Here is a 19,283-nt window from a genome sequence, read left to right as displayed (position 1 = left end):
TTTTATTCATGTTCAGTCACATCCTACATGTGACAGAATATCCATGATTTTTTTAAATCTTTAAAATTATTATAATTCTCTATTACTGACTGATAATAAATTTTGTTTTTCAAATGTCTATTGGAGGTTGCTGCTATATCCACTTTATAGTCCGCCTTAATACTTAATTCATCATCTAGTTCATCACCTATGTAAAGCACTTTGTGCTACATTGTCATGCGTGAAAAGTGCTATACAAATATAGTATGATTGATTGATTGATTGATTGAATTGCTTTGGTGGACTTTATTGTATGATGTCATCTGGTGGTCACATTGTGTAACTACACCTCTGGTTGTAATGGTGAGCACTTTCAAAATAAAATGTAGAAAGATTCATAGATGAATTTAACGCATTGTGGCCACTATAAGGTAATAAACAAACAGTAAGTATACTCATAACAGCTATCGAATCCACCTCTGCACAGGTCACAGGTCACCGTGGTCAAGGCAGACACAATGTCACTTCCGGTGACGACCTTCAAAATAAAGGTGACCTTTGGACGAGTCTGCTCAAATCAAACATTTCCCCACAGACTGCGTCGCACAGTATCGCCCTTTGAAGGCAGAATATCGCCGATTCGACACGATCGTGATTTCCATTTTCCGGTCTTTGTTGTTGTTGTTGTTGTCCCAGCCTGCAAGAAATCACAGTCAGTGTTTGAGATGTGCAAATAAAGCTTCATCAAAAAAAATATGCACTGTCCCTTTATGACGTATTTTTAAGGGGACAGAGGGAGGGCGGTTTGAAAGGAAAAGGGTGATTTTTGTCAACATGTTTCAAATAAACCAAATTACCAGATATTATTGAAGTGACTGGTCGCTGTAAGTAAGATGCGTTATCTGCAAGTTAGCTGAGACCAAACGTTGACTTGTTTTTGGCTTCTTCGCAGGATTTAGGTAATGTTCAGTGAAGTTGGTACGTTAGCTAGCTAGCTCGCTGCTGCCTGTTTGAATGCCGGCTGTCTTAACTTTCCTCTGCGCTAAATGTTGACCCAGTGTACCGTGAAACTGGTGTCTTTCTTCGCCGTAGCCTAGTATCAGTAGTATTAGTGGTATCCGTGTTTAATCCACTGAGGATGGCGAGTGTGCACGAAAGTTTGTATTTCAACCCTATGATGACGAACGGAGTGGTCCATGCTAACGTGTTTGGCATCAAAGACTGGGTGACTCCGTATAAAATCTCCGTCCTGGCGCTGCTGTATGAGATGACCGCATCCAAAATCTCTCTGCCAGAAAGAAGACGACTTAACAAGCTGATTCTGCCTCTGCAGCAGGTTAGTTGTGTTGATGTAGCTGTGCTGCACCCCACTGCATTGAAGCAGATGTCTCATAGTTGTATCTTATGTCTCATGTGGGGTTTATCAGGGTCCGGATCTGACTCTTGGCCAGTTCCTGCAGACAGTGGAGGAGTGCTGCCCTCAGACTGCATATGCTGTCAAACTAAGGTGCTTGGCTTGATGCACACTGACTACATTTTAATTTCTCCCTACTGTACATGTCTATTCGTTATGATAAAAATCAATATTAGACACAGACTGCTGATGCTTTCACAGTCTCCATGAGTTCAGGAAATTGTACACTTTATGACGATATCACAATAATGTTAAAATATTGACATTCCTAGTTGCTGAGGCTATTGTTTTTCCTTCAAAGGCTGCATGAAATGGCAGATGGAGAGCTGAAAGACATGGAGTACTTCTTTTCTACTCTTCCCACTCCATTCACTGCTTTTGATTCTGAGGCTTATAAAACTAGTGTTGTGGGTGAGTAGTACACATGATTTCACAGCTGTTCCCAAAGTCATATTGAAAGTCCTGAAATCTCCATATTATTCTCATTAAGAAGATTTGCATTAAGCTGTGTCTCACCTGTTTTTTTTAGGTCTTTTTATGAGACACATGCTCCTGGCATACAATAAGCTGTCTTTCAGTCAGGTCTACAAACTTTACAAGTCCCTGCAGCACTACTACCACAGTCACTATGCCAAGCCTACTGATGGGCAGGTGGGTCTGCCAGCACTGGTCGCTGACGACTCTGATATGGACCTCACCAGCACTGAGGACACTGTAGGAGACAGACTAGACAAAGAGGAGTTGGACACCCCTCTGCATGAGTCAGAGCTTCGGTTAGTAATGCTGTTCTTGGATAATTATCTAAAGTATTAAAAATTAAAAAGATGGTAAATGTAATACTTATTGTTTTGATGTTATTGTGACTAGAACGATTTTTACAGCAGAGTCTTTTGTGTTATTTTGGTTCTAGAAATGACAATGCTCCAAGCAGAGGTCCCCTGTCACAAAAACAGGCAGAGTACTTTCTTGCAAGACAGGTGAGTGTTTAAATCGAGGCTGAAATTAGCAAAATTGTAGTAGTGCCATCTTGTTCAAACCAGCAGATGTGATGCAATAAGTAAAAATTTAACCATCCATATTCTTTGTTAAACCTAGAAGTGCTGCTGTAGCATTCAAGGGCCCTTACAGTTTTTTAAAACATCTCTCTCTAGGCATATCTTCTAAAGAATGATGAAAACAAAGCTCTGAAGCCTGCTGCACTGCAGGAAGAGCTCAACAACATGCTAAAATTTAACCCAGATTTTGCTGAGGCGGTAAGACCCATCACCCTAACTTTCATTATAATATTTATATTTATGTCCAGTCCTGATTTATCAGTTTCAAAGAGAATCCAGAGGTGGGGAATCTCCTTCATCAGCTGTGTGGTCTTTTCTTTCTCCTCAGCATTACCTGAACTACTTAAACAGCATGAGAGTCCAGGACATCTTCCTCTCGGCTCACAGTCTCTTACATTATTTTGACCGCCTCATCTTGTCTGGAAGTGAGGGAAAGAGCAACGGAGATGAGGGCTACGGTCGAAGTCTCCGCTATGCTGCTCTTAACTTGGCAAGTCTGCACTGTCGCTTCGGTCACTAGTAAGTACAAGTGCTGAGGCAGTTGTGAGTAGATGGACAAGTTCCTGAGTAAAGAATAAATGCATTTATTACACAATTATTTCTCCTTTTCTGTCCCTTCAGTCAGCAGGCTGACCTGGCTCTACAGGAGGCTATCCGCATTGCCCAGGAGTCCAATGATCATGTGTGCCTTCAGCACTGTCTGGTGAGATACTTTTTCCCGCTGATATTGTTTTACTTCATGTCAATGTTGTACCACTGCTGTTTACATCATGGTTCATTATGTCTGAATTTAATGAGAGTGCCTTAGATTATCTCTCCTTTTCTCTTTGTGTCCTGTATCAGAGTTGGCTCTACACGCTGGAACAGATGAAGGGATCTGACAGCACAGTGTTAACTGAGGACTCAGTGAAAATGGCTGCCCATTTCTGCCTGCCAGTGAGTTTTGCATAAGCTCTTAAATAAGTATGCGTATTAAACTGGCTTTGGCTGTTCATTATTTTTGAATTGCTTTGGCTCAATTTTCATAACAGCTTCAATTTGCATAATGCAACACGAAATGCAATACCCCAAAGCACACACACACACTGGTTGCGCACAAAGAAAAAAAAACATTTGTATCAAATTAGGTTAAACATTAGCATCCATGCAAATCTTACATCCCTACAAGGAAAAACAAAGATTGTGACTGTGCTTCACTTCATCAGTTTACTGTGTTTGTTCAGTGTTGTCCACAAAGTTGTTTTTTTTTTTTAATTCAAAACACCAAACCTTAAATATTTCAATCCAAAGTTGGTTTAATTATATAGAATACAATAAGCTTCAGTAACATAATGATTGAGAACATAAAACAATAAACCACATTTAAACTACTTTAATACTCACTCAATACTTTGCAACATTTTGATGGAAAGCAAAAGAAAACACGTTGCCTTACTTAATTGATCTGTGCGATTTGTAATGGGGATTTGTGGGATCTTGTGCAAATATATTAGGTGTCGTTATTCTGAGGACTGAGCATTTTGTGATAGAAGATGAGAATTTGATAGAAATCAACTTGGCTCTTTTTTTTTGCACATTGAAAGTGGTCAAAGAAATTGTAAGATACTATAACAGAGATGTTCTATGTAATTATACTGTATGCACAGCTGTTACACAGTGACCGTTGGATAAACATGTTAATTGTCAGCAGCGCTTTAGTGCATCTTATTGTAGGTTTTTATTTAATAGTGCTGTCTCAGTTGTTGTAATAACATACAGAGACACACAGAATACTTTAAACACAACAGAATGCATCATTTACCAATCACCTACCTGCTAAACATTTGCCTATTTGAACTTCACGTGTTCTACCATACTGACGAATATTCCCCATCTGTTGTAGTACCTGGCCTCTCTAGGCATTCAGTCTTTGGTCCAGCAGGGGGCGACACAGGGTAAGACGGCACACAAACTGATGGACGCACTGAAGGACACAGACATCCTGCACTGGAAGCACAGTCTGTCGGAGCTGATAGAGATCAGCCTGGCCCAGACTACGTCCATATGGAGGATGTACGGCAAGAGGTCAGGCTCCCACCTTAGCACCCCACCACACAGTTGTCACTTCAGTTCACTGTTACTGACAGCAGGCTGCATGCTAGCACACAGCCTTCTCCCGAGTCACATTAAATCAGCCCTAGTGTGAAACACGACTGAAATGTCTAATGCTTTTATGCATGGGTGAACATCTTGGACAGCTGAACATCTTCGGCACAAGTCAGACTTTGCAAGGGAATAAAAACAGGAGCCACAGATAACCAGGACTTTTTTTATAAGTCATTAATGTGGCTCCCTTTTTCTGGTGCAGCACCATGGCTGTGCAGCAGGCCCAGCTGCTTCTCAACATGAGCAGTCTGGAGCCAGTCAACTTCGGGGTACAGCAGAACAACACAGAGGCGTTCACCGTGGCTCTCTGCCACCTGGCCGAGCTACACGCTGAGCAGGTAACACATTTGATTTGATCTGGTCTGTCTGCTCTCTCCCCCGCTGTTGCATATCCATTAGTTCACTGGCCCAGTGTTGCGGGAAGGTAACAAACATTGATCAGGTCTGTTTTCCAACTCCTGGGTGGAGTTTAGCCCTCAAATCTTTGTCTCATGTACCTTTGCCTCTGTTGCAGGGCCTGTACAATGCAGTTTCAGAGATTCTTCAGCATCTGAAAGAACAGTTTCCACCCCACTCCCAGCATGCCAAGGTGCACTCTAAATTGTATTATTCATTGCTGCCCTACAAAGGCTATAATTGTAGAAAGAGGGATGTTGAAAAATAAAAATGTTTTCAGGCTAACTGGTAAACAGTAACAGCAGAAAATCTTGTTTGGCCTTCATTTTTTTAACCAAAGCAATAATTTCCATAAAACCTGCATATTACCTTAAAAATGCCAATACCACAGTCTGCCTTAAGATAATAACAAAACAAAATCCAAAGGAAAAAGGCAGTATCTAGCAAAATGTGCTCTTTGTTGTCCATTTTAATGACATTGTTTACAGCTGTCTGGCTGTCTACTGTTCATATTTATCTTTAAGTCAGTATAATGAATTAATTTATGATTTAGTACATTGAAATGTGCGAATGAATTCTACTGGCTTAGAGTCAAAAAGCTGAGATGGCAGCTGCTGCTACTCCACTAAGCTAACGTAGTTGGCAGGAGTTTAGCTTGAGGTTTATTTCACTAGCTAAAGTGGATTTAGCTACTGCCTCATTTAATTAAGTGAGATAACAGACTCAATTGCCAACATATCAGTTAATCAAAATAGGTATTTTACAAATACAGATAACGCCTACAAAAACGTTGAGTAGATTGAAATTAAGCTTTAGCAAGGTCTAGCTTTGGCTAATACACCTAGCCATCACTCGATGTAGCGCTCTTGTTTTCACTGTTACTTGGCTGCCCTTCTGTGGCAAAGCGGTCACTGCAGTTTACCTTCTTTAACTCCGTTTTTGTTCAAATTTTACTCACTGTTTTCAAAGCATAGTGTGTTTTTGTTTTTTTTAATGCTAAAACACATGTCAGAAAGTAGAAGTCAGGTCTTAGATCATTTTTGATCAAATATGTCTTTACTGTGTTTTGGCTTTGTAGCACAGAGTTTGCCTTATTCTCTGATGCATAATGTGATGGTAGCACAGTTTGTGAGAGGAAATGTGTAAAATGATAATTGTTTTTTTCTTTACCTTTAATCTCCAATTCAGCTCTGGATGCTGTGTGATCTTAAAATCCAGTTTGAGAGACATATGAATGAAGGAAAATACCACTTAGCGGAGCCACTAGTCACAGCCATCTCTGCCTTAAACAAAACAGAAGGTCTCTACAGGTAACGCCAAGGCACAAATCTTCAGTCGTAATCCTAGCAATGGCTGACTCATTCATGTGTAATTTGTGCTGTAGCAGTAACAGTGTGTTTGTCAACAGGAAAGCTCAAGTTCTGAAGGCTCTCAACCGCAGCACCGAGGCGTACAGCATCTTACAGCGACTGCAGGTTCACTGTGAGAAGAGTAAATGTACAGAGATGGTCATCAGGTAGACAACCACTTATGTTGTTGATAACACATTTTCAGAGACCATGATGACCTGTTTCCTGAGTGTAGAGGAGAGTGGAAACACCTTAACTCAATCTACCTTTGTTTCTGTGGAATTGAATTGACTCATCTTTTTCAGGGCTGTCATGAATATTTAATGATGTTCACATTATGCATCATCTTAAGAAGCACTAAGTGTCGTGGTATAAAAAGGCAGAATAAAAAATAAATGCCTTTCCCAAAATGTTTTTTGCAGGGATCAGACCAAGTCATGTTTTTATTCTTGCCTACATCACTACCTGTTCATGTCTCACACAGAGTGATGCTCTCCACTGCTGAGCTCCACTGGGAGTCATCTGGCTTCTCCACAGCTCTCCCTCTCCTCCTGCAGGCCTTGGCTTTGGCCAGACAGCACCATCTACAGTCCCTGGCCTCAGAGACAATCCTTCATCTTGCCTTTACTCAGGTAAAACTCAGAGGTAAAACTGCTGTAAAAGCTAAATAAAAGCAGAACAGGCGTGCATGCATGGTTATTTATTGTCTTTGTCTGTCTTCTCTTCAGCTCATGCTGGGGGTTCCTGAGCAGGCTCTGAGCGTCCTGCATGAAGCCATTGAGCCTGTCCTGGCCCACGGAGCAGTTATGGACAAGGGCCGAGCCCTGCTGCTGACAGCCCGCTGTCAGATGGCAGTGGCTGGGTGCAGGCCAAATGGACAAGGGCAAGCAGGTAACAGCCTCACCCCCTCCCCCTACCGAACACTGATCCCTATCTCGGAGTCATGCGGTTGTTCATTTACATTTACACCCTGCTGCTTATTATATCCCTGCAGATTTGCGTTTGGTGTTTTTGGCTGTGGACACGCTAAATGAGGCTGCAGCCTATTTTTCCAAACTGAACTGTAAGGAGCGGCTGCGGGACGTCCACTACCTGCAGGCTCAGCTCCACCGTTCTCTGGGACAAACCGCACAGTGCTACAAAAGTGCCATGCTTTTCCGGGTGCTGGACCAGGAGCTGCAGTCACCAGCACCACCAGTCTCCATGTGACTGTAACTGCTCCGTCTTCACAACAAACTAGATTTTTTTTTTTTTTTTTTTGGCTGCTGAGAAGGACACGACAGCTCCTCTAACTGCTGCGTTGGTTTACTTCAGCTCACCACTAGATGGTGGTGAAACTCTGCCCTGCTCTCTCTCAGCTCTAAAGCATTTCTTTTGTAAATATTTTGAACTGGAGGTAATTGTGAAATTCTTTGCACATGCTGCCAGGATAATAATTAAACAGGACAATGTCAGCAGGCATAAAGAGGGCTGAGTTTCCAGTAGATTAAGAATGACTCCATTGTCTCTTCACTTGTGGTCTGTTACAGATTAGAATGATGGCCTGTTAATAAATACAGTGTGTTTTAATAGCTTGTGCCACAGCAACAGTCCAGTTTTGTCTGACAGACACACACGCCAGGCGATGGCATGGTAGAAACATTGAAAGTTTATCGGGAGCAGTCACAGCGGTGCTGATTTACCCACAGCTATTTGATGAATGAGGGTAATATCACAGTTAGCTACAAGATGAATGTGTTTCAGGTTTCTGGCCTGGCTGATTCATATTTCACCAGAAGAATACTGATGAAGCTGGAGTCCAGAGGCAGAAATCATGATCACATTTATAATGTAATAGACCTGCGATGACATAACAGCAGATACTGTATCTGTATTCCACTTATGTCTGCCACGATTTGTAAGAACCATTCTGGCTGGAGAGCACATTCGTTTTCTTCTGACAGAGCCACAATCCATTACTGAAAGCACTTCTTTCAGGAAAATAAACGACTTGTTTCATCTTATTTAGTTTTCAGTTAATCTGACACAAGTATAGGAATAATTGTAATAGAAATACATCTGCAGTTGGAATATCTGTGTGGTACAGTTTAGTTTTAAGTTTCAGCAGTTTTTTAAGTTACTCGTTTTGTTTCTCTTTGTGCTCTGAGGTGGTTGTATGTTTGGAGCTGTCAGGGCCTGTTACACGGAAATTTCTGTCCCGTTTACCATCTGTGCCGCCCCCTGAAACTTCCTGTTGAATGAGTTTAAGTGCCATGTTTGGCTCCATGTCAGTTACTGGATAAAAAGCTAGATTGTATAAATATCACACACAGTAAAGTGAAACACCCAGATCTCACATGTTAGGTCTTAAGACTGTTGTTTGTTGTGGTGTGGGGTCATATAATACATTTGGCTCGATTACAATAAGCAGTGGGTAGGGTATCTGAGCCCAGTCACATTGTCAGTTTAGGATAAATTGATGCTTTCCAGATACAGGAGTAGGTGTGTGTTTACATAGTGTAGAGCTGAGCGTTCAGTTTATGCTTTTAACCCGAAGAGAATGCAGGTATGATGTGCTGCAGCGGGAGTTAAACCACTAATCATTATCCATCAAGTTTGGCAGAGCCATTTACAGCAGAAAGCCTCCTATTTGTATCTGACGCTGCTGGTTACAAAGTGCTTTCAATGCAGCAGAGCAATTTCCACGAGTTGAGGGAATTCTACCATCAGTGACGAGGTTGGAAAAAAACAACCAAAAAGATTTTATTTTTTAAGCTCAGAAAAGTTATGGATGACGAAAAACTGACATTTTTGAGATTGAGGTTTTTACCTAAATGCAGCCAAGCATTCTCATTGTTGTTGGTACTTGGTTTTTCATTTACTCAAAGAGCACAAAGATATTTACTGAATACTGATTGAAATTCACTGAACAGTGAAAGTAAAAAGGGGTCAGACTCTTCAGGGGTCCTGAGTCCTCCACAGCTTTTGTTTATCTCTTCTGACCATAATTGAATCCATTATGTCCTAAAACAAACTTTAGGACATAATGGGTGCTGAAATGGTGAGTAGATTAACAGATTAGTTGATCAACAAAACAAATTTAATTTTGCTTCTCTGTGTTTTAGCCATGCTACTGACATGGCTGCAGGGAGGGCTCTGTTGGTCTACTGGTCCACCACTTTGGTCCTGACTGAAATGTCATAATAACATTTCAACAGATAGCCATGAAATATTGTACAGATGATCCCCAGAGGATGAATCCTAACAACTTGTGTTACCCTGACTTTTGGTTTGTAGTGAAATGTCTCAACAGCTATTGGATGGATTGCCATGATATACCTGATTCCCCCATGATGAAGTTAATGGAGATGGGAGATCCCTTGACTCTTCATCTAGCACCTTCATCAGATCAAATTTTTCTTTTGTCTGGTCCTTTGGTTTGTGACCTGCATTATTGAAAACATTTCCATCAGCCTCAGCTGTACTTGGAGTTTAGTGCTAATAAGCAAATGTTGTCGTGCTAACATGCTAAACCAAGCTGGGGAAGGTGGTAAACATCATACCCTCCAAACATTAGCATGTTTACCAAGGTCATACTGAGCATGTTAGCATGTGCCTGTTAGCAATCAGCTCAAATCAGCACTGTATAGTGTACTGCACAACGTACAGTCTCCATGAGGTTTGTCAAACAAAACATGCAATTTGAACACATCACTTTGAGCTTGAGAATTTTTTTTTTTTTTGTGGAAATTTTATAGATGAAACAATGGATAATGGAAAGACTTGTTGGTTATAGGTTAAGTAAACATCTGATTGGCTGTACTGCCTCCCCACATTAACACTAGAACAAAATCTGACTCAACACAAACTAAAAGATGAGATATGGTGATTTTGTGACTAACATTCCCGCACAGAACCAGCACAGTCTCTATGTTAAAATATAACATCTTTGTTCAAAATGTTTAATAACAAGCATGGCAACAAACATGGCATAAGAACAATGCATGTTTAGAAAAATATATCTGCAAATGTATTTTTCAGAATACACTATACATTCACTTAACCTCTACTCGATATTAAACATTTACAGTTCAAAAAATAATAGTTTCACTATAGAGTCACGGTAGAACACAACACGATCAGCTGCTAAATATGCTCGTTGCAGGATCAACTTACATCAGGAAAAAGATGTAGGTAGACATTTGATAAAACAGGCAAACAACCTGAGATGTCCTTGTTTTTAATTGATGTACCTGCTTATATGTGTAGTTTTTACTTAATGGTTTTTCACCAGTTTGACACGAAAACCCGAACACTCACACCCACCCCACTCCTCCCCTTTCAGACAAACTGTCCAGTTATTGACAATAGTTTTTCCTTAGACAATAAAAGAAATTAAAATACTACATGGACAACCTACAACCACTCATTCTTACCTAAAACATAGTGATGAAACCTCTGAACTGATTTTATTAAGACATTATCATTCGCCTAATATTTGGGACTTACTTGTTTTTAATATGTTGGATACTATATCATACATAAAATAGGTTTATTATATGAAACAGATGTGTTTTGGTCTTCTCCAAAACATCTCCTTCCTGACCAGTATCCAGTAGTGATGATACAGGAGTCAAACTAGGTGCAACCTCTTATTTTACTTCAAAACACAAAAATAATGCCAAAGTAAAAAGTAATGCTGATTGTTGAGTTGGAGTAAAAGAGGTATTGAAAAGGAGTCATTTTCCATGTTTGAGTAAAAGAAATTCATCTCAGAGAAGGATTGGTGGCTGTGTCTCCGTAGCTTAAACATGAATTGAGTCTCCAGTGCAGACACCTTTTGTGTATTGTGGCTCTGTCCAAGTGTCTTTGAGGAGACATTCCAGGCTGACAGGTCAGAGGAGGCCCTGAAATCACGCTCAGTATCCTGCTGGATAGCCTCCTTTCCTGGGGTCGGACTCTGCACAGAGACGGTCTCCCTGCCGCACCACTGCCTGGACCACAGAGTCTGGGGTCCTCAGCAGCTGTGTTACATGGTTCTTCTGGGCCAGACCCTCCAGGACACTCTGCCATGGTATCATCACACACACAAAAACATGTAGAGTATTGTGCGGGAGATTAAGGTGTGAATGGTCTGTGATTGAGGTCAATAATATTATCTAAAAGGAACATATTTTTGGTTTTGCATCCCTCAGTCCAGTAATTCTTCATCATGTCACATTAACATTTTTGATTTTTAATTTCTAATGCATGCTACACATCTGTGGAATGATTTCCCACCTTTCTAGCATCCAGTACACTATGAAAATCAAATTGCATGAATCTCAAACCTTTTATTTATTATTCTTGCCAGTTATTTTTAGCCATTCATGGTGTCCAGAGGATAAATCCTACTCACTTTGGTGATCCGCTGGCCTTTCCTCTGTACTCTAGTTCTACCATGAGATTGACCTCTGTGGTAAGATATTTCAACAACTGTGACTATTGGTACAGACATTAACACCCCCTTCAGGATGATTTGTCTTTGGTGACCCCATCACTTTTCATCTAGCGCCACCATCAGGTCAAACATCTCCATTATTTTGCCTAATAGATAATTCCCTGCAAAGCTAATGGCATTCCTATCAAATTTTGTGGTTAGTGCTGATTAGAAAATGTTGGCATGGTAACACTCAAGCATGGCTATAGACTCTTAGTCTTGCTTACATTTTATTTATTCTTCATAATTACATTATCATCCTCTGATGATGCAGATTAGAGATGGGATTGTTTTTAAATGTTCTTTGTTGGTGCATCTAGATGCTTGATGCAATCTCAAAGGCTTAAGGCACATAAATACCGAACTGAATTAAGTATCATCCCAAATTTCAAGTCTATGCAAGTTGGTTTTCATACTGACATGAGCTGAGATGAAGGATTGTCTGACAGTAGGAAAGTTTGTAGTCACATTAGTATGTAATGAGTAATGCCTCTTTAATCAGCAACACCAAAGGCTGCTTAGTCATATCATTTATTCCAGATGTTGTTTTGCATAACAAGTCTCCATGTGGGACCCACCTTTTCAAAGCCTTGCTCCACCACTGTCATATTTGGGTTGAGCTGATTGTGGACTCGCGGCTCCTTCACGGCTTTCTTTAGGTCGTAGTCAAAGAACAAGGAGTTCAGGATTACCTGTTTTGGCCACAAAATGTAAGACATCAAATAATTGTGTGTGTCTGTGGGATGAAGATGCACGTGAATGAATCAGACTTACTAAGGCAGTGGCTGTAGTGATTTTTGTGCCCCCGGACGCTCCTACAACCATTTTCACTCTGTTGTCTTTGTCAAAGATGATAGTGGGACACATGGAAGACAGCGGCCTCTTCCCTACAACACATAAACAGAAGGCTGCCACGACTGCTCAATGGATAAATATTTACTTTTGACCTTATGGTTTAATGGTCCCCACACAGCATTTTAACAGCTAAAAGCTGCCACATTAATCTGCCACATATTTAAAATGACTGCAAACAAACCAAAGCACAGCAGTGAGATGCAGTTAGAGACTGGAAATCAGCCCATAGCTTTAGACTGGAGGAGGATGATGCTGTTTGTGAGATCCTGATAATGTGAAATGCAGCGACAAATGAAAGGCTGTTGGAAACATCACCTCTGCATCATCCTCACTAGAGAAAGCATCAAATCACATCCTCTTTGTGACTGTGGAAACAAGGGGCTTAATTTAGAAACACTACCATCCATCAAAATGGACGATTCCAGAATTCATAATTTAAACTGGGGGTTGGAGTAATACAAGTATGATAATTCAGTCCAGCCACACCTGGTTGGATGAAGTTGTTGGGCGAGGGAGGGATTCCAAACCCGTTGGTCATGTACGGAGAGCTGAAGTCATCCATTTCATCATTGAAAATAATTCCAGTGGATCGAGACATGACTTTGGAACCAAAGCTGGGGAAATAAAACAGCTTTCTAATGACTGATTCATTCAAAGTCCCGGATCTTAAGCAGCTAAACAGGAAATGCATTTTCTTTATTCTGAAGGAAAGATTGTATTTCAAATTCTCTGAAAGTTTGACTTCTTACTATAAATTAATGGTGCTGGTGGCGGCCACAGCGCTTCCATCCTCAGCTATGACCGACAGGTGAGCCGTCCCGTGGTTGTCTGGGACAAAATAGTCTGGCTCATAGTAGCTGTCTGGGTGAGTGGTGTCATCTGTAATTTTACTTCTTATGCCATCAGCAAAGTAGTCTGAAGTCATGTTTTGGATGAGCTGAGAACAAAGCAAGTTGCAGTTGCAGTGTTGTTTGTCATGAAAATTATAAATGCTAAACAAATGCAGAGTGCTCAATCTGGCTTTTGTAACACAACAGAAAACACTTCCTGAATAAGCCCCATAGAACTGCACAGTCACTAGCAAGAGATGACTGTGATCATACTGAGTAGTAGAAGCTAGAAATGCTCCAAAATTAGGGTCTGAATGATAATAGTAACAACATTAAGGCTTACATCGGTAATATTGAGATAACGTGGGTCCCCAAGTCTGCTCCTCTTGGCATAAGCAAAACGAAAAGCCTCTACAATGCGATGGTACGTCAGAGTCTTTTTCTCTGCTGTAGAGACACTTGTGTCTGTGAAGTTGTACCCTGCAAAATATCCACAGGAAAAAAATCATGTCTGGAGTAAATGAAGAATTACATTTTCTTGGCCCACTCAGGTAATGAGGCTTCTCCATCATTGTGCTAAAAGCCCATTTCAGTCAGTGGCAGGTCATTAAACTCCAAGTTAAATAACAACATGAGCCCATCCTGCCGATCTGGAATCTAGTGGGAACATGTTCCTCCAGAGTCATATATGAACACATTAAATCGTATCCCTCATTCGAAGCTAATGATGCCACTTTGTATTTAAAGCTTGACTGACATCCTTCGACTGAACAGATGGGGTGTTGATGGTGAATTAAATTTGGCAAGCAGGACTAAGCTGCAGCTCTGTTTTCTGCTTCCAGAACAGGCGGAGAAACATTTCAGGGATGACCTGGGGAAACCTGACATCCTTTCTTCTGCATGGCTGCACAAGCATTTGGCCAAGCTGCTCACCATCCACTATGTTGAGTATGAGTGCCAGCACAGGGCCACTGGAGGGGGCATCTGGGACATGCATGGTGTATTCCCCAACATTCAGCTTCAGAGGGTTCTCATTCAGCACAGGCTGGTACTCCAACAAATCGTCGAGGGTGATAATGCCACCTGGAACGTGCACAGAAATGAACAGAGTGAAATTTAAAATGAGGGATAATGTTCAAATTACTGATTGCTGTATTTCTGTAAAGTCTGGGTTTGAGTTCTGGGCCTATTCACACTATTTATTCATTTCATGTATCTCTAAAGATAAAAATGAACAAGAAAGCAAGACCTGCCGCCTGGATGTCCTCCACGATGCTCTGAGCCATTGACCCGTTATAAAACACATCAGGCCCCCCTTCTGCTATTCGTTGGTACGTGTCGGCCAGCCTTGGAAATCTAACAATATCATTTTCCTTCAAGATGTTTTTTTGAGAGTCACAGAACACCTCACTGGAAGATGAGAAGAAAAAGATGAAAATCAGGTCAATCAAAACAATGTGTGTTAAAGCTGCTATGAGTCAAATTTGTGGCAGATAGCAATGGACCCCATTACCCTGTTCTCGCACTGAGGGACACTGAGTTGAACACAACAACCCAGTATTTATGTATATGACGTCATCTCAGTGTTAATTTTACAGGCCCAATGGGATTGATCGGGTAGGGCGGTGAAAGAGATGCAAAAATTTGCATGTGTAATGTGCCACATAACACAGAAGCAAACCAGGAAGCAGGAAAAGTTTTTTTGCCTTATAGTTCTGGGTGAGTAATTTTCATTCAAATAAATCTTGGAGTCGTGTGTCCATTTCTTGTAATATGTCCACAGAAGCTATAGCCGGGACAGATTTTGCTTAGTTACTAGCACTTCCAAACAACACAAATTAAGAAGTTTTATCTTGTTTATTCAATATGTACAAAAAGCTAAGTGTGAAATCAATGAGCTGTGAGAAAGAGAAAGTATATTTCCAAAGATGTCAAACTATTCCTTAAAGTCACAGATTGTTGTATAGTATTTAATTCATAACTTAAGAAAAAGCAGCAGAGTTATTGCTGCCCTTCAAGATCACTTGTATTTTCTCCCTTTAAATGCTTCATCCTTACCACATGTTGGCGTCTCCTTGAATTGAATCTTTGCTCTTGAAGATGGCATGAGCCAAAGCTTTTCCAATAGGAAAGCCATCACGAGCCAAAGCAATGCTGGGCTCAAACAGCTCCTTCCATGGCAGCCTGCCATGCCTCTTGTGTGCCATCTCATAACCACGGATCTCCCCGGGAATGGCTATGGACAATCCACCTGTGGTGTAGAAACAGCAAAAGCACTATGTTGAATTTCACAAGCTTTCTTTCTGTCTCTTGTCTGTGCTGAGGTGCAGCATACTTAGATACACAAAGACACCCTAAGACTTCTATAGACACAGTGTGCTGCACATGCAGAATTCGATTTAGTATTTTATTTGCATGTAACCAGTAGCAGGTGCAAGGGGTGAGAGAGAAAGATTTAAGTATGAGGAAACATCTGAGAGGAGCTGGACGAATATTTATCCATAAATCCCTCTCTAGCCTGTGATACTTTTGAGTCCTCTTCCAGTAGCTTCTACAATATCACCAAACTCAATAAAGTCAGATCTGCTGTGAGTGAATCTCTCTCTCTCTCCTCTGCTCCTGGGAAATGCATCAACAGCTCACAGCTAGTTGCTACCTGTACGAGAAAGCTTGGTGTTGTTGCCAAACATGTCTTCAGTGGCGTTCATGGGCGCAGTCTCCCTCGCATCGATGGTTTCTACCTTCCCTGTGGAGCAGAAAATGAGGACAGAGTGATGATTTTTGCTCAGTTAACTGTTGACAAGTTGTAACTAATGATGCGCACTCACCTGTTGAGGCGTTATAGATGACAAAGAAGAGCCCTCCTCCGATGCCCATGCTGTGAGCGTTCAAAAGGCCGACACATAACAAGGCAGCGATGGAGGCATCCACAGCGGAACCATTTTTCTTCAAAATGTCCCTGAAAACACAAGAAGACGCCAAATAAAAACTGGCAAGCACATGTCCAGATACAATGCAATACCAGTGTATGTCACATTTGAAAAACAATCAGTCTTCTTACCTCCCCACTTCTGAACACTTCCCAGCATCAGCAGCCACAGCAGCCTTTGAGTAGAAGTGGTCCGAGGGGGGAGGCGTGTTTTTCTTCCCCAGCCCCATGAAGACCCCCAGGAACAGGCTCACTGCAGCCACCAGAAGGACCACCAGGCCAGCAATCAGGGACTTCCCAACCATTTTCCTGCCCAGGAAAATCAACACACCTCACAGTCAGACAGGGTCCCCTCAGCTCAGAAACAAGCATCTCCTCCTCCAGACATCACCCCTCATTCTCATCGTGGAAGCCGAACCTTTATACGAGTAACGATGTGGAGGGAGAGCAGAAGGTTCACTCACCTTTAGTTGTGTTTGCACAGATAGATCAGACACAGGACAAAAAGACGACAGAAGAAGGGAGCTGGTCATTCAGCTAACTCTCTAACTAGTGTGTGCCGTGCTGATGATGGAACATGATGTGTCATCTTTGGTTTTCAGGTGTTACTTAGCTCAGGTGTCACATGCTGAGCAAAGCTTTCAGGATAATAAGCACATGATTCATTTGTGTATGTTTTTGAAAGTCACATGCACAAAAACAGACACATGGAGGCAGACAGAGAAGTAGAGGGAGGACAACAGTCACGAAAGTTTTCTTCTGTAACTATATATAAAAGTTTGAGCAATAAAGCAATGAGGTTTTAGATTCTGATAGAAAACTGCACATTCAATTCTGCACATAATCTGATTTTGTTGTAGTTTAATGGATCATTTTTTAACAGTAGACAGCGCTTTTTTCAAATGATGGATGCCTTCCTTTCCTCACTGGGGTGAAGCTCTTGAGTTTGTCTCTCTAGTCTTCTATAACCTTCCATTTCCCTCTGATATCAATCTGGCAGCCTTGCCAAAGTGAAGGTGAGAGTGATCTGTTTACAGATGCAGACGGCATCCAGCCATTACTCTGGGATCTGTGTGATTGGCTCAGCCAGCAGCGTTGCCACGCTCAGTAGCCGTGTCACAGTCTATCTGGCTTATTCTACAGGCATCCTCAGACTGATTGAGATGCCTAGGCTTTCATCCCAACAACACAGGTCCAAGCTGGCAACATCGGTGACAGGAGCTTCTCAACAGCAAACTACCCTTCTGTGGTACCTCAGCTAATCCAGCGCACACTCCTGTTGCTGGGCCACACTGATAAAGCGCTGTCAAAGGAGCCTGTAGGCTGCTGTGACTGCTGTGGCTGTGATTGTGTCTTAATCTAATCACTACTATCCTGTTCTGGATCTCCCAGGTTCAGAGCCACCCTAAGGATGGGAGTTTATTTAATGGACAGAGCTGATTTATAGCGGAAGAGGACAATTACATATCTGTTTGTCACAGATCACAAAAGCCGTCCTTCAGCTTTTGTGTGTACATCACTGTCACTGGATGGGGGGGGGCGGGGTTGTGTTTATGAAATACCAGCTGGAAATTGTTGATATTTTTATCCCTCAGCAAGAGGCTTGTAGGTTTCATTTTGACTTTGCTGGGAGGGATGCACTCTTACCAGTCCAGGTTTTGTTGTGATTGTTTTCACACAACAGAGGGGATGGCTTGTCTATACCTATATAGTCAGCAGCAAATCAAATCACTCACTGCTGTTGTTCCTCAGGGACAGAAACGCAGCCTGCAGAAACACAGCAGAGCGACAGGCACAATAGAAAAGGAGGTGATGTCATGTGTTTTTATGTGTGACTGCAGTCCTTTAATAATAGGCCCTCCACAGACAGACACTGGGTCGTGCTTGCTGCAATTATGAGCTGCAAATTCACCTTCTTTCTAACCACTGATGGACAAATATGTATTTAGAGGCATGTAGAGTGTGAAAGGCTTGGTGGCAAAAGAAAAAATAGACAGATACACGTCCTCTATCCCAGAGGTTCCGATACATTTATGCTTGTGTTAAAATGAATCTGGTTGTACATCCTTAGAAGTTAAGATCAGACTTTAATTTATTGCAGTAATGTTTTTAAGGTATTTTTGGTGCATATGTGTCTTTATTTGTTAGTCAACAATCAAGACATATAACAAACATACCCAACCATCCGTAACCCATAGATACAGAGGCACCAGTTGCATCAGTGTTTTGCTGCTTTGTGTTGCTCAGTGTGATTTGAGTGCTGTCTAAAGAAGGTTGAACTTGTTGCCATTGTTGTCATTTCAGTATCTTACTGCCCTACTATGTTCATACTGTTTAACCTTCGTTGGTTTTACAACATCTTGCCAAAGGATTGCAGTAGAGAATTAGCCAGCTGGCTAACACTGGAACACTATTTGAAAGTTTTCTCTGCCACCGGTGGTGATTGTCGCTTGACAGGACATTGCTAGACAAGTTAGACAAGTTATAATACACCCTCTGAGTGGCGCTATGTCTTCAGGGCAGATTGGAGGTTACAGTACAACATAAAAGTATTTTTCCTGTATTTCTCTTCTGTTGATGGCATATTCCAAAGTTGGGAAAAGACCTATTTAAAAATAATGATTAGAACTGAGGCAGCGAAGATATGTTGACCTCTAGTCTTTACTATTGGTCAAACTCCTAAAGACCTATCATACGTTTCCCATAATGCACTCAGTAATTAGACACTCTCTGGCTCTTAGATGCCCACATCTTTCAAATCATACAGATGCAGTTTGTAACACTGGCTTTCTATTAAAAGCGTTAAATCTCAGTCTAAGAGTTATTTTTTCAAAAGTTCAAAATCTTGCTGCAGAATCACAGAAGATATTACA

The 19,283-nt window shown here is 41.4% G+C and overlaps 2 protein-coding genes across 2 annotated transcripts; one reads left to right on the top strand and one right to left on the bottom strand.

The window, feature by feature from the left end:
- Positions 1-740: 740 nt before the first annotated feature.
- On the top strand, positions 741-8,341 carry anapc5 (anaphase promoting complex subunit 5). Its single transcript, XM_071482246.1, has 17 exons — positions 741-1,315; positions 1,407-1,486; positions 1,695-1,804; positions 1,923-2,166; positions 2,304-2,370; positions 2,545-2,646; positions 2,777-2,967; positions 3,070-3,151; positions 3,292-3,384; positions 4,331-4,512; positions 4,796-4,931; positions 5,108-5,182; positions 6,178-6,299; positions 6,398-6,505; positions 6,823-6,970; positions 7,067-7,229; positions 7,333-8,341. The coding sequence occupies exons 1-17, from the start codon at positions 1,118-1,120 to the stop codon at positions 7,545-7,547; spliced, it is 2,316 nt and encodes a 771-aa protein (XP_071338347.1). The 5' UTR covers positions 741-1,117; the 3' UTR covers positions 7,548-8,341.
- Positions 8,342-10,685: 2,344 nt separating this feature from the next.
- ggt1a (gamma-glutamyltransferase 1a) lies at positions 10,686-16,715 on the bottom strand. Its single transcript, XM_071482247.1, is given in 12 exon segments — positions 10,686-11,383; positions 12,375-12,516; positions 12,518-12,683; positions 13,138-13,265; positions 13,401-13,588; positions 13,825-13,961; positions 14,415-14,564; positions 14,731-14,891; positions 15,540-15,732; positions 16,138-16,227; positions 16,310-16,440; positions 16,543-16,715. Coding segments are annotated over 12 exon segments (1,806 nt in total). The 3' UTR covers positions 10,686-11,236.
- Between the last annotated feature and the right edge of the window lie 2,568 nt (positions 16,716-19,283).

The sequence above is a fragment of the Trachinotus anak genome, unplaced genomic scaffold (genome assembly GCF_046630095.1).
Source record: "Trachinotus anak isolate AG129_WGS33_773 ecotype Australia unplaced genomic scaffold, CSIRO_AGI_Tana_v1 ptg000008l, whole genome shotgun sequence".
NCBI lineage: Eukaryota > Metazoa > Chordata > Actinopteri > Carangiformes > Carangidae > Trachinotus > Trachinotus anak.
Note: the sequence above shows the minus strand (reverse complement) of the source record. Positions and strands in the feature narration are given on the sequence as shown.

Excerpts from the sequence above, each read along its gene's own strand:
- anapc5 (XM_071482246.1), top strand. The coding sequence starts at position 1,118 with ATGGCGAGTGTGCACGAAAGTTTGTATTTCAACCCTATGATGACGAAC. Across the intron at positions 2,968-3,069 it reads CACTGTCGCTTCGGTCACTA|TCAGCAGGCTGACCTGGCTC; the intron begins GTAAGTACAAGT and ends CTGTCCCTTCAG. Across the intron at positions 4,513-4,795 it reads TGGAGGATGTACGGCAAGAG|CACCATGGCTGTGCAGCAGG; the intron begins GTCAGGCTCCCA and ends TTTCTGGTGCAG.